Genomic DNA, 13,834 nt, shown 5'->3' on the forward strand with positions numbered 1-13,834 from the left:
GTAGATGCGCGACATTTATTATGCATATGGCATATTGCCAATGACATAAAGAATATGGTGGACAAATTGTGTGGCAGGAAAAGAAATCAACAGGGGCAGATATTCAGGCAAACTAGATGGAACCCCTTGGTTAACAGTTCTGCCGTCACCGAATTCCAAAACAGATGGGAATCGATTGTGGCTACGTGGTGGACTAGGAATAGAAGGGTCGTTCGATATTTGGGTGGAACATGGATTCCACACAAAGAGAAATTTGTGTGTGCGTGGACGAATGAGAGTTTACACATGGGTAACCAGACTACCAGCAGAGTTGAAAGTCAACACTCGTCTTTTAAGTACTATCTTGGGAGCGGTAATAGCTCATTTGATACCTTGTTTAAAAGGGCACACGCACAAATAACAAATAAGCAATTGAAGATCCAACAAGCGCTACGGGAATCCATGAATTCTGTTGCAAGGTCTATGTGAAATAATTTCATGAGGCCATTATATCGTCATGTATCTATTTTTGCATTGGAACAAGTGCTGCTTGAGCATAACCGTATGTTAGAGTTGGGTGATTATGTATTTGACAAATGTGGTTGTGCACTTCAAAGCACCCATGGATTGCCCTGTGCTTGTTACTTATATTTATCGATCACGTCACAAGGTGCGTTGTATTTGGATAACATACATCCGTTTTGGAAAACATTAACATACATAGAGGCAGAAGCTGACACCAACGAAGGAGTACGACACGCAAATGTCGATGATAAATAGTACTTTCAATCGTTGGTTGATAAGTGTTGAAAGCCGATCCCGCAGTTGGACGCAACATGTCTCAGGTACTTAAAGATGAATTACATCCTGATGGTACCGATATACCTGAGGCACATGCAAGTCCACCAAGAAAGGGAAGACCAACAACAAGCAAAACCCTCAGGAGAAATAAAAGCGTCTTTGAATACAACAGATCATCCTCTAGGGATCGTGGGTCTAGATCTTCATCCCGCGAGAGATCTAGTGGTCAGTTGGAATTAACTTTAGTTTCAACTTATCTTGTGCATGACTTTCCTTTCCGTTATCCACATTATTTTATTACAACTGAATGTCACTAACCGTATTTTTAATAATTGTAGATGGTTCAGCAGTTCATGATTTTTCAGTGTTTTCATGGCCCAATCACATCCCGCATATTCTCCCTCCTTACTAGTTTGATTGGGTTGATGTTATAGGTGATGGTAATTGTGGATTTAGAGCTATTGCCGTCACAGAGGTTGGAGGCGAGGAGGCATGGCCTCTTCTACGACGTGCAATGTGTATGAGAATGCAAACGAACAAAGATCAATACCTACGTGTGTACCTATCAGCCGAGACGCTAGCGAATGCTATATTCAGGATTCACACAGCAATGGGCCTGCACCGTTTAGTCACTGGTTAGAGGCCCCACGCGATCTTATCCTTATCGGCGTTCATAAGTAGTATAGGGTGAGGTCGCATCCCAGTCCTGGTCTTATCCACAATCAGTGTTGAATCTTCGATAGCCATGTAGAAGGTCGTACACTGTGTCTCTAAAGCCTGAGATCGATGGCACATGTGCATAACTTCCCCAATGTTGATGCTCCCACTGGTGAAGTACCCCTTCCTCCGCAACTCGGACATGGGCTCTCCAAACAGACTGGCCAGCATGAGCTTCCAGTCACCATCAGTAGGTTCAGCCGGCAGTGAACCATTAATACCAATGCCTAAAATTCGTTGCACGTCGTGCAACATAATAGTCATCTCCCCCCAAGGCATATGGAAGGTGTTCGTATCCGTGCGAACTTACCGGCATGCCCGCGCACGACAGTCCAATCGACTGGCTGACCAACGGAGCCTTCGTAATCACTATCATCGGAACTGGAGCCCCTCAAATTACTCTAGAGACTAGTCTGGTCATCAAAGTGAGTACACACTTGGTGCAGCATACTCGAACGTTGGGCCTGACTATGACTGGCCGTCTGTTCCTACCTAACCCGCCTAGCGGAACCCGTTACCCCTCTCTCATGAGGGTCCCCTCTCAGTATGGTAGGCTTAGAACTACTTCCGCTCAACAAGTTTCTGAAAAAACCCTTTCCTCTTCCTTGGTTTCCAGCCATTTACTACAATTTCTAATAATTTAATTAACTATTAATAATAAATTAAAATAATCAAATATTACGTTAAGTTAACTACATTAATACCAAATAAAAATTATTTCTAAAATTAATTCATGATTAATTTAATGAACATTTAAGAATAACTAATAAACATTTAAAAACAATATTAAATTCATTATTCTTAAAAATAATAACAAATAAAAATTATTACAAATAATAAACATTTAACAATAACTAATTATTAAACATTTAATTAATATGTTATATTATTTAATAATTATTAATATAATTTTATTATTATTATCATTATAATTAATTTAAAAATAATAATAATAATAATAATAATAATAATAATAATAATAATAATAATAATAATAATAATAATAATAATAATAATAATAATAATAATAATAATAATTAACAAACATAATTTATGAGCATAAACATTAATTATTACTCCCTCCGAATCAATTTAGTTGTCCCATTTTCTTATTTGGCAAAGTCTTTTTAGTTGTCCCATTTCTATTTTTATCAATCTTTTTTTACCTAAATATCCTTAGTTCACACAAGTAATTACGAATATACCTCCATATACCTTACTTGTCCAACTACCCTTCACTACTTATCCTTCACTACTTACTCTTTACTACTTATCCTTTTTAATGGACCCCACACCATCCTTAATAACCGTGTCCAAGCAAATGGGACATCTAAATTGGTCCGGAGGGAGTATTAATAAAAATAATATTGAATTAAATATTATTACAAATATAATTTTATAACATAAATGTTAATTATTACTAATTAATAACATAAATCGCAAATATTTAAATAAAAAAAAAAAGTCGCACAAAACGAGCGACTGGTTCTTCTTTTTAAAAAAAATTTTTTTTTAAAAATTTACATAGGAAATTCGATTAAAAATTACCTCGATTTGTTCTTCACGTTTTATTTTCCGTAGCTTTAGCTCTACAAATTTCAAGTTTTGATTAGGTGCTTTAGAGTGATAAAAGTGTTAATGAGTGTAATTAGAGTGTTTTATAAAAATTTTAAATTCAGAGGCATTATCGTCGTTTCATTAAAATAAGGATGACGATTAAATGAAAAGAGTGGCGAAGTTTAAGGATTGAGTAAAACAATCTGGAGCATTTCCATAATTTTCTTATATTTTCTGTGAGTTGTCACAACTCAACACCTAAACGCTTACTTTATATTTTTTCCGTTCGGGAATACTTGTTATACTATTATTATTTACACTATTTATCGTTCAAGCTTATTTTATACTCTTCTTCTTAAGTGTCTCATTTGCTTTTTGAGCTCTATTCATCTCTTACTCTTAATTTGCATTTTATCATTAATCTATAAGTTAAAATATAGTCAAGTAGGAACTTGTTTGATTCGTCTCAATGTAAGGATTATTTATATCAACTTTACATAATTTTTAATTATACACAATTAGAGTTATTAAAGATTGAATAAGTGCATTGGATAGAGTGTATAAAGCAAATGGGACACTTGTGGTGAATAGGAAGGAGTATATTGCGGCTAACATAGTAAAAATATAGTCAATTAGAATTTTGCTTGAATTGTCTAATTTCATATTTTCATGATATTAATTTTTTATAATTTTTAGTTATGCATAATTTAATAACATAACTCATGAATTGCATAAAAAGTCAAATATAGCACGTATAATAGAATGGAAAAAGTAACAAACTTAAATAATTAATCATTATTATAGTGATTGAGAGGTATCGCGCTCTTTTTCACATGTGATATGTAAGGTGTTTGATTTCCACCACTTACATGAAAAATAAACATTTCTTTTGCTTATTTGTTCAGATTTTGTATTCGGGTGATTAAGCTAAACTTAATTAAAAAAAAAAGCTGAAAATCTTTAATTCAAAGACGAAACTCTTGCCTCTGATATTCTAATATGTATGTAGCCCTAATTTATTGTCATGTACTTTAACATTGGGCTAATAATGCATACATGTCACTTGATATAAAAGATTAGGGTTTCTTCTAAGCTTTTGAACCTCCCATTTAGCATTTGTAATTTAAAATTTTGAACTATTAGTTAATTTAGTAAATTTTAAACTCATAAAAAAAATTCTGACAATATCAACAATTATATTTCACATTTTATATACAAGCTAACATGATAAGAATAGTTAAACTACTCTATATATAATCCGTATAGAGTAACTTGATCAACAAAAAAAAAACTCATTTTAATAGAGAAATAATATTTGTTATGAATGGTGTGACTTGAGTGCATAATTGATGTGTGTATTCATGTGTGACTTTTAGGATGGAATCCAATGAGCGTGTTAATGTGGGTGTATTAAGTTGAGTCTTGATGAGTGTGGTTAATGATGGTGATTAAAAGTATGGATTAATGAGATAATAAAGTGTGAGTTAATCATGGGAGTTATTGGACTTAGTGAAGAAGTGCAAAGGTTTAATTCAAGATGCTCTACTATGCATGTCGAGCAATGCTGTCAGAAGCTCTCTAAAGTGCCACTCGACCGAGCGAGCAGACAGAATGCAACCAGAAACTTCATGTAGCCCGCTCGACCGAGCGAGCCCCTATTTTGGTCGAGCGAAGTCACTGATGCTCCTAAGATGCTATTTTTAACTCTTCAAGTACTTGGGACTGTTTCATTGTCACTTATTCATAGCTTTAATGTACTTAATGTTACTTAGTGTGATCTCTTCTATAAATAGAGAACTCTCATACTCACACAAACATGATCAAACACAAACCCTAAGCCAAACATATAGCCTTTTGATTTTATCTCTTACTCGATTGTAATACTTCATTTGTAATAGTTTTTTTATACTTCATTGAAATATATAAACGAGAAACTACACACGACGGAGGACGTAGCCATCATTGAGTGAATCTTCTTAAATCTTTGTGTCTTTTGCAAGTTTTACATTATCAAACATTTATTAGTTCGTTGATATTATCATCGTTCATCAAAGTTCTTAACACCGTATCGATTTTGGCAAATATTTCAATATTCCTAGTAAATGAAATTAAAAGGATGATAGTTAAGCATCAAATAAGTTGAGTAACATGTGATTTATTCATAATTTTTCAATTTAATATCACTCGAGATTAATTTTGAATATTTATACGTCATCCATACGAATACATGCATACTCACTAATATTATTGTAGATAGAGTCAAATTGAGTATTAATTTTAAACATCAATCTTTTCAAGGACCACAAACAAAAATGGTGGATTAGGTTAAGAGAAGAATAACAAGAATCCAGAAATTGAGGCAAAAAATGATGCATGCCATGAAATTAAGAATAATAATTTTATAATTATAATAAGGTATAAAGTAAGTATATAAGTCGTCTGGTATGAAACCATATCATCATACGACGAATTTATATAATTAGCCAATTTTTCTAATTGATTATTTTAAAATTATTAGTGATCCGTTTCACTAATTCTCTATTGAAGTCGTCTCATCGTGAGACGATTTTAATTGGGTCAACTCAAATTATTTTAAAAAAATCGCTTCCGATACTAGTGGAAATTCAATTTTCATATATTTTATATGTATTTACTAATGGGCCTTGTATATGAATCCGTCTCGCGATAAGAGGGTCTCATACAAGATGGACTGAATCATTTTAACACAGTAACTATACATAGGTTAGTGGTCAACCCAATAAACATAATCTCACCATAAAACCATCTCATTTAATAATATGTGTCTAATAATAAAAATTGGAAGATGGAAACGAGCTTGTCGAGCTTTACCAAATTAAGGGACCAAAATGGATGTACAACAAGGTCTCTGGACCTTTTCCTTTTTCTTTTCTAAAGCTTTTCCTATTAATTTGTATGTTCAATCATCATCTGGGAGTTTAGCTATAGGCATAGCAGCAATACCATTATTATGGTTTATGGATTCCTGGAAACTTTTGTATTTCTGTGGGGCCAATTCAGATTATTACTTGGATTAATTAGCTTCACACCATATGCATTGCCCTTCCATGTCACACTCATGAGTATCTTTAGGACTATATTTATTATACTCCATTTCACCTTATTTTACTTGCAATATTGTCTTTTAGAATTAGTATTCTATATAATCAAATGCATAATGTTTATAATATTCTATATAGTAGTTGGAAAAGGTTAATATATATAAAGTGAGAATAAAATAAGAGTAAAATAGTATATTATATAATTATTTTTTGTCAAAAAGATAATATCGTAAGTATTGTAAAAATTCAAAAGAGAAAGGTGTTTTAAGTGATTTAAAATGGAGGAAATGAGGAAGTACATATCTAACTTTGGTCGAAAAGTTTAACTAACATAACTTCAAGTAGCTTGTTCGTTAAAACGAATGTTAAAGCTAGTCTTCATCCGATAGACTTTTTAACCGGTTATCAATCAAATAAATTTTTTCTTTAATTTAAAAATTATTATAGATGAAACTTTACCCTCTCGGATCGTCTTTTATTTTATTTCTCATATTTAAAAATTTATGTGAGGCCAAAACATTTGTACATGTGGTTTTAAGTTTGATTTCAATACCTATCTTTCTAATTTTTTTTTAGTTTATCAAAATGTAAGTGTCCTCACTTGCAGGCACGAGAGCTAGCTGGATTCGCCTATATTGAAATGGTGATTGATAATTCCAACCATTTGAGAGGAGGCTTAGAGCATCTCATGGTGTGCAAAAAAATTATCTCATAAATCTCTCTTTATACTTTTTCTTTTATCTACATCAGTTTTTATGTGAAAAATTTTGAATAAGTGTAAACTTTTTATTTAATATTTAAATAAATGTCAGCTTCTTATTTGTTGGGTGAATAAAGTTGTTTTTTAAAAAATTATGGTTGTTAGAGTGTAAAAAAATAATTTGTGAAATTTTTTGGTTTCCCCCTCCATTGAATCAAATTTTAGAGAAATATACTCCACATGTAGTGTACGTCCCGCAATTGGGAATGCTCTTAGGCAAGCATAAATTTTCATGCTCAAGTAGTCATTGAAGATATAAAAGTTGTTGGTATGTTTATATGTTGTGTGATTTTATTCCATTTCCTTGTGTTATCGTGTATGTTAATATAGTGTGACTCATAAATTGATTCGATTGGCCTGTGTTTATTGGCTGTGATAATGTTTGATACGATAGTGATTCCTCTTAGATCATTGACATTGTAACTATTGATTGATTTAATTCCTTAATTAATATAAGCTTACCTCTTTTTAAAAAAAAATAATGGAGTAATATATACCATTCTAAAATCTAAGGGTTGTATATAAAAATTAATAAATTTTCTTTATTATTAATAATTTTAACTTTTAAGAGAATCTAGTGTAGAAATTGAAAACAATCAATATTTTATATAATTATTTTAACTTTTCAAAAAGAACACATACTAAAATAATTAAGAATCTTATGTTTTCAAAGTAAAAATATAGCGTATTAAATTAAATTACATAAAAAATACAAGACTTTTTTCATATATAACCCTTTAGGCTTTATATATCATTTTCCTTAAAAAAAAATTCACCCCGAAATCAAAAGAAATTTAATTAATTGATTAATTAATAGTGCCACAACCAAGATATTAGTAGACGTTGGTACCCAAGTGAGTGCAATTTGTATCAGCAACTTCTCTCAAATCTCCACATTTCACTGAGAGAGTGTGCCAAAACTCTAAACTCTAAAGTGTGGGGAATCTCAATATCTCAACACCAACTTATTCACACTTCATTCTTCTTTCTTTGACACTACTAATTCACTGCATTTCTCTTCTCTCACTCTTCCTCAATCCCTCCTTCATTTTTACTCTTAATCATCTTTGTCTACAAACAAACCCAAAAAAACTCATATTTTTCTTCGATCTAAAACTATTATTATAGTATAATCATGATAATACCATTCTTATTCTGTCAAATTCATGTCATTAATGTCAGTTTTGAATGAAAGTTGCAATCTTTCTTACTTTTTCTTTCCCTTTAAATCTCAACAATATTGATGTAGTGATGTGACTAATCCTTAATTGAAACAAACCCATTAATTTTTTTAAAAAAAGTTTGGTTTTTTTTTGTTTTTTTTTCCTGCATTGTTTTGAGTTTAAATACAAAACCCAGATGTTGACTTGTATAGCTTGTTCAAAGCAATTGAATGGTGGATCTTTGAATACTCAACAGCAAAGGGAAGAAGATGATGATGCTGTTGTTGCTACACCCAGCAAAAAACAACCCATCAAAACCCTTACTACTCAAGTAAGTTGCTATCTTTATAATGTATAAATTAAAAAAAATAGAAAGTACCCATTTAAATTGGTAAGAAAGTTAATGATCAGTTTGATTGGTAAATTTGTAATAAATGGCAGATTAAGGGGATGGCATTGAAGGCATCAGGAGCATACAAGAATTGTAAGCCTTGTGCAGGAGGGAAGAATGATAATAGGAAGAGTTATGAGGAATCAAATGGAGGGTTTGGATCTTCTGGAAGATTCCATTGTGGGTATCAAAGAGCAGATTCAACAGCTAAAACTTGGGGAAATGAATTAGATGGAAGGGTTGTGATTAAGGGAGTAGGAATGGGGTTTTCGAGTGGAGAAATGACACCGGTTTCATTGAGTGGGAGGTCAGAGTCTGTGGTGTTCATGGAAGAAGATGAACCTAAAGAATGGATTGCTCAAGTGGAGCCTGGTGTTCTTATCACTTTTGTTTCCATGCCTCAAGGTGGTAATGATCTCAAGCGAATTCGCTTTAGGTATAATTTCTACTTGTATTTTCTTTTCTTGGTTTTAGATTGTTTGTTTGTGCTTTTTGTTTGATTTTGATCTGCATTTGTTTGGATATTTGATGGTTGCTAGCTAAACTATTCGGTATTGTCTGTTTATTTGTTAAATTGAGCTGGACTTCTTGTTAATACTATTGGTTAACATTATTGGCTAATACTATGTGCTAAACTGTACTTTTCTCTAATATACAAGTTCATTGGTTATCCATAATTTGACCTGTTACTTTGTAGTTGGACAAGTCACCGGAAATCTTGAGGTTTTGGATCATGTAAATACAAATTTCAACTATTAAGATGTCATTTCATTTGTGGAATATTGAATTGCTGGATTTTAGGATCAAATTTGGAACTACGTTAAAGGGTAAGTAAAGGATAAAATGATTATGATTATATCAATTAAAGGTTGATGAATCTTGGTGTATCATTTGAGAGGTATGACTGTTGTTGATGTTTAGTTTTCGTATTACTATATTCCTAAAGTTAACGATGGGCGAAATCCGTGGCTGTTGTTTGATGGCATAAAGAGGAGACTTGGCTGCACAAAAACTTGAAGAGGTTCCATCCTAAAATCAATTGGTATTAGGAGGAGTAGCAGCCCATCAATTATATATATGTTAGTCAACATTTCTCCTATTCTTCGATGTGGGATCACACGTGGGTTATTTTTCAACATCTGTAACCCTATATGCTTGACTTATTTTGTGATTTCATGGTGCTCTATACTGTTTGTTTCTGGTTTCCTAACAAGTGGATGAGACTCTCACTAGTGTCTAGTATTAGTATATTGATTAGAGAATATATGGTCTCATCATGTTTTGTATTCTCTCAGTTAATAATACCTCTAGTCAGTGGGTTATTAAATAATTATGAGTTGGGATGTGGAAAATGATGCTTAATTTAAACCACAAAACAGGGCATTTGTGGGCCTTTTTGTCTAAGCTAGTAATTGGTCTTAAACATGTTGTTAAAGTGTTCTCTTGCCTTATTGCATTTTATGTATTGGACTATTTGCTTTTTCCTGCACACCCTTTATTCTTGGTTTCCTTTGTCACTTGAATATGCACCTGTTCTAGGGCCTTCTTTATATGCAATCTCATTTTCTACTTTTGAGTTCCTCTTCGAGGGTCAGACTGTTGGAGGAATATATTCAAGATGCCTAGAGTATACTGTGCTTGGACTATAGAATCGCTGAATTACTCTAAAACTTCTTTTGTTCTTTCCGGTGATACATGACTTTGGATTAGATGTAATTTTTAGAGCGTTGATTAGATTAGCGAATTTTCTTGTATTGTACTTGTATGCTCTTTTCAGACTCTTGTTGATAAAACATGCACTTGTGAGAATTTCCCCGAGTGATATCGGCTTCTCACTAAATCTTGTCCGATAAGACCGGATATCTTACATTTTGATTCCTAGATTATCTTATTATCCACAAGACCACGAACGTTATAGGTGTACTTTATTTTAGCATTATTGCTCTTGTTTACGAGGTTTCATAGTAGTTATCAACCACCCGTCCACCCTAAAGTCGACAAAATATTTAGCCCAAATATGGTAAGAAGGATGGCGCTTTGTTGATTGTTATGTCCCATTGTTTTATGTTCTATTCATGCTGCTTTTAAAAAAATGGTAAGCTTAGACATGACTGATGACTATTGAATGTTTATGCTTCTCAATGAAGTTTTGTTTTCTTATTCGGTCTTTCTCCATGCCAAGTTGATTGTTTGTTGTTTCAGCCGCGAGCTTTTTAACAAATGGCAAGCGCAACGATGGTGGGCAGAGAACTATGACAAGGTCATGGAACTCTACAATGTTCAGAAATTCAATCAACAGGGCGTTCCATCAGGAACCCCTTCTAGATCCGAAGATGAGGTACGAGTGAGACGTCATTACTTGTACCTATTTAAGACGGAATTTTATAAGCCGAGCATAGGGATGAGATATTTAATAGGAAACATACTAGTAATTGTCAAGGAACTAACTCAACTAAAAGCTTAAGCTGATGGTTGAGGCCTCAGGATAAGTTATATACTCTAACTCGTCCCCTCACACGAAAGCCCTTTGGACTAAAAATGTGGATGCATGACAGACTCTTCTTGTACCTAACGCGAAATATTCCACTACGAAATGAGGGGTGGATGAGATTCGAACATGTGACCTTCCATCACATAGGCTTTTGATACTATGTCAAGGAACCACTCGTCCAAAAGCTTAAGCTGATGGTTGAGGCCCCAGGATATGTTATATACTCTAAAACTATTGTTCAATGACGATTTACCGCATTGACTAGTTTCGGTTGCTGTAGTTGACCCCATAACGTTGGGATTTAAGCTTTGGCATTGTAGATTTTGATATCCGTTAGTGTTACGACATTTTTGCAGCACTCAAAGCTTGGATCTGCACAGGGCAGTCCTGCAACACCACCTTTGAGCAAGGAACGTTTGCCTCGAAACTTCCATCGCCCAACTGGGTTAGCATATTCTTCATCAGATTCTATCGATCAGCATGCAGCTCGGCAATACTATGAATCGTGTGGACTTACTTCAACTCCTAAGCTTTCAAACATTAGTGCTTCAAAAACCGAGACATCATCAATTGATGCCTCTGCTAGGAGCAGCCTGTCGAGAGAGGTAGATCACTCGGGTGAACTCTCTGCCAGTAATGCCAGCGATGTCGACACTGAATGGGTTGAGCAGGATGAACCTGGGGTATACATTACTATTAGAGCATTGCCTAATGGCGCTCGTGAGCTTCGGCGTGTCAGATTCAGGTGAGCTTTTACTGATTTTAATGCATTCTATCAACTTCTATGTGTTTGCACCTTTGCCTTACATTATCAGAGAGTAAAGACCATCAACTCAATGGAACTTTTGAACTAGTATGAAAAACTGATGGATTAGCCTCTATTAGGGGTTTTCAATGGGCCGGGCTGGGAAGGGTTTACATGGGACCGGCCCGTTTTTATTATTAAAAATTATTATATTTCCCATTGATTAATTAATAATAAATAAATTGTAGATACGTTAATAATCCCTATTAGCATTGTCATTTATAATAATTAAATTATCCATCAATTATGCTATTTATAAAGGCCCTTTTCCGACCCTTATTAAGCCTTTTTACGGCCCATTTCGTTTTTATTATAATAGAGTCCGTTTTCAGTCCGACCCTTACAAAACCCTTCTAAACGGGCCGGATAAGGGCTCAAATTGCGGGCTAGCACATCAGTTAACTTAGTCTTGTGGAATATAGTGCATTAATTCTGTGGCATCATGATCATAGCCTTGGTTAATTTTCATTGTATCAAGACTTTCGATTTGCTTCAATTAAAAAAAAAAAAAAAAGACTTTAGATTTGCTTAATTTGACACGAATTCTAATTCTACGCTTAATTCAATTCCGTTTGTTATGCAGTCGGGAAAGATTTGGTGAAATGCACGCAAGAGTGTGGTGGGAAGAGAACAAGGCCAGGATCCAGGAACAATACTTGTGATGTGAGTTGCTCTTTGGCTTGATGGGTTTCAGTTAGGACTAGATTTTGTATTTCCTTGTAGCTGCACGAGGTTTAATCGACAAAGCAACACAACGACAAATATCGAACACACAGTGATGGCGAATATCGGACACACATACAACAAAAGTTTTCTATTTCTTCACCTTGAGTTTATATATAGAAAACTATATATAGAATTTTAATGTAGTTGGAAGTTTGGTCGGAGTATTACGTAGGAAGACGTTAATGAACCGAGCTCAGTGGATACATAAGTCGAAAGATTTTTGGCATGAATAGACATGTAAAAATGTGAAGTAGCTCGATTTAGAGTAACCAAAACTCGATTTGAGAAATTGTTTGTATACGCTTCCAAATCGTCACTTAAAACCTTCCGTTACTTTTATGCATGTTCCTGAATCATCTTCTTCCATGTCCATACATTATGAAACAAATTATGAACCTTTAACAAGCTTACAATGCAGCTAAATGTGATATTCTTTTCAGTAGCCTGAATGAACGCTTATTATGAGTTTGCTGCATTTTTCATTCTAATTTGTTTTTATATTTTTATTTTTGGTCTTAATTTACACTCTCTCTTAAATTCTCATTTAACATTTATGCATTAAATTTATCTTTTCTGTTTTATATGATGTGGGTAAAATAAGTTGGTTTAGTCACTCTTAACATACGTGTGGACCATTTGTTGAATGAAAGTAAGTTGTATAAAATTAGATGACATCGTAGGGTTTTCTCGTAAACTTTACGTTTGCTTTGATTTTGAGGCCTAAAGTGTGTAAAATCAGGATTTTTTTTTTCTAATTGAAGATGTTGTAAGCAATCATGTTCTTAGAAATAACTACATGTTAATATGTTTATTGAAGTCAGATATGCTTTTTGCAAATGGACATCTCAAAACGGTCTATAAACGTGTTTTAAGGTTTTAACAAAAGGGTCTTATAAAAAAATAAATATATAGTATATTTTATATATTTTTGATTATTATTAAAATATACTTTCTTATAAAATAATTATTATACCGCTTTTAAGGTTTTAATTAAAAAATGACTCAATAGAATAGTGGGGCACAAATGTGCTTATGGGGTTATTTGACTCCACTTATTCTTCCTAACTCTTAAAAATTTATACAATGTAAAGAAAAACCTATCACATTGAACCTACTTGATACATAGATAACTTCAAGAGGAATCTAGGTGGTTTAATTAGAGGTGCCCAATTGATTACTTGAGTGCTTCTCAAATATAATAACTTGGGTTGTTTTAATTTTTATTGTTGAGTACATGTAAGTATCTTGACAATCTGATTTAATTTATACAGTATGAGTTATTTCAGGTTAAAGTATACTCGATTTCTATTTGTCATGTTAATATAAAACAACTCTATACTGACATATATCAATCAACTTGAATT

The 13,834-nt window shown here is 33.2% G+C and overlaps 1 protein-coding gene across 1 annotated transcript; it reads left to right on the forward strand.

The window, feature by feature from the left end:
* Positions 1-7,717: 7,717 nt before the first annotated feature.
* On the forward strand, positions 7,718-12,917 carry LOC130813738 (protein Brevis radix-like 2). The gene is made up of 5 exons (XM_057679595.1): positions 7,718-8,388; positions 8,499-8,884; positions 10,651-10,786; positions 11,296-11,684; positions 12,328-12,917. Exons 1-5 carry the CDS (start codon positions 8,254-8,256, stop codon positions 12,404-12,406), a joined length of 1,125 nt encoding a protein of 374 aa, XP_057535578.1. The 5' UTR covers positions 7,718-8,253; the 3' UTR covers positions 12,407-12,917.
* The last annotated feature ends 917 nt before the right edge of the window (positions 12,918-13,834 follow it).

The sequence above is a fragment of the Amaranthus tricolor genome, chromosome 5 (genome assembly GCF_026212465.1).
Source record: "Amaranthus tricolor cultivar Red isolate AtriRed21 chromosome 5, ASM2621246v1, whole genome shotgun sequence".
In the NCBI taxonomy this organism is placed as follows: Eukaryota; Viridiplantae; Streptophyta; class Magnoliopsida; order Caryophyllales; family Amaranthaceae; genus Amaranthus; species Amaranthus tricolor.

Excerpts from the sequence above, each read along its gene's own strand:
- LOC130813738 (XM_057679595.1), top strand. The coding sequence starts at position 8,254 with ATGTTGACTTGTATAGCTTGTTCAAAGCAATTGAATGGTGGATCTTTG. Across the intron at positions 8,885-10,650 it reads CTCAAGCGAATTCGCTTTAG|CCGCGAGCTTTTTAACAAAT; the intron begins GTATAATTTCTA and ends TTGTTGTTTCAG. Across the intron at positions 11,685-12,327 it reads CTTCGGCGTGTCAGATTCAG|TCGGGAAAGATTTGGTGAAA; the intron begins GTGAGCTTTTAC and ends TTTGTTATGCAG.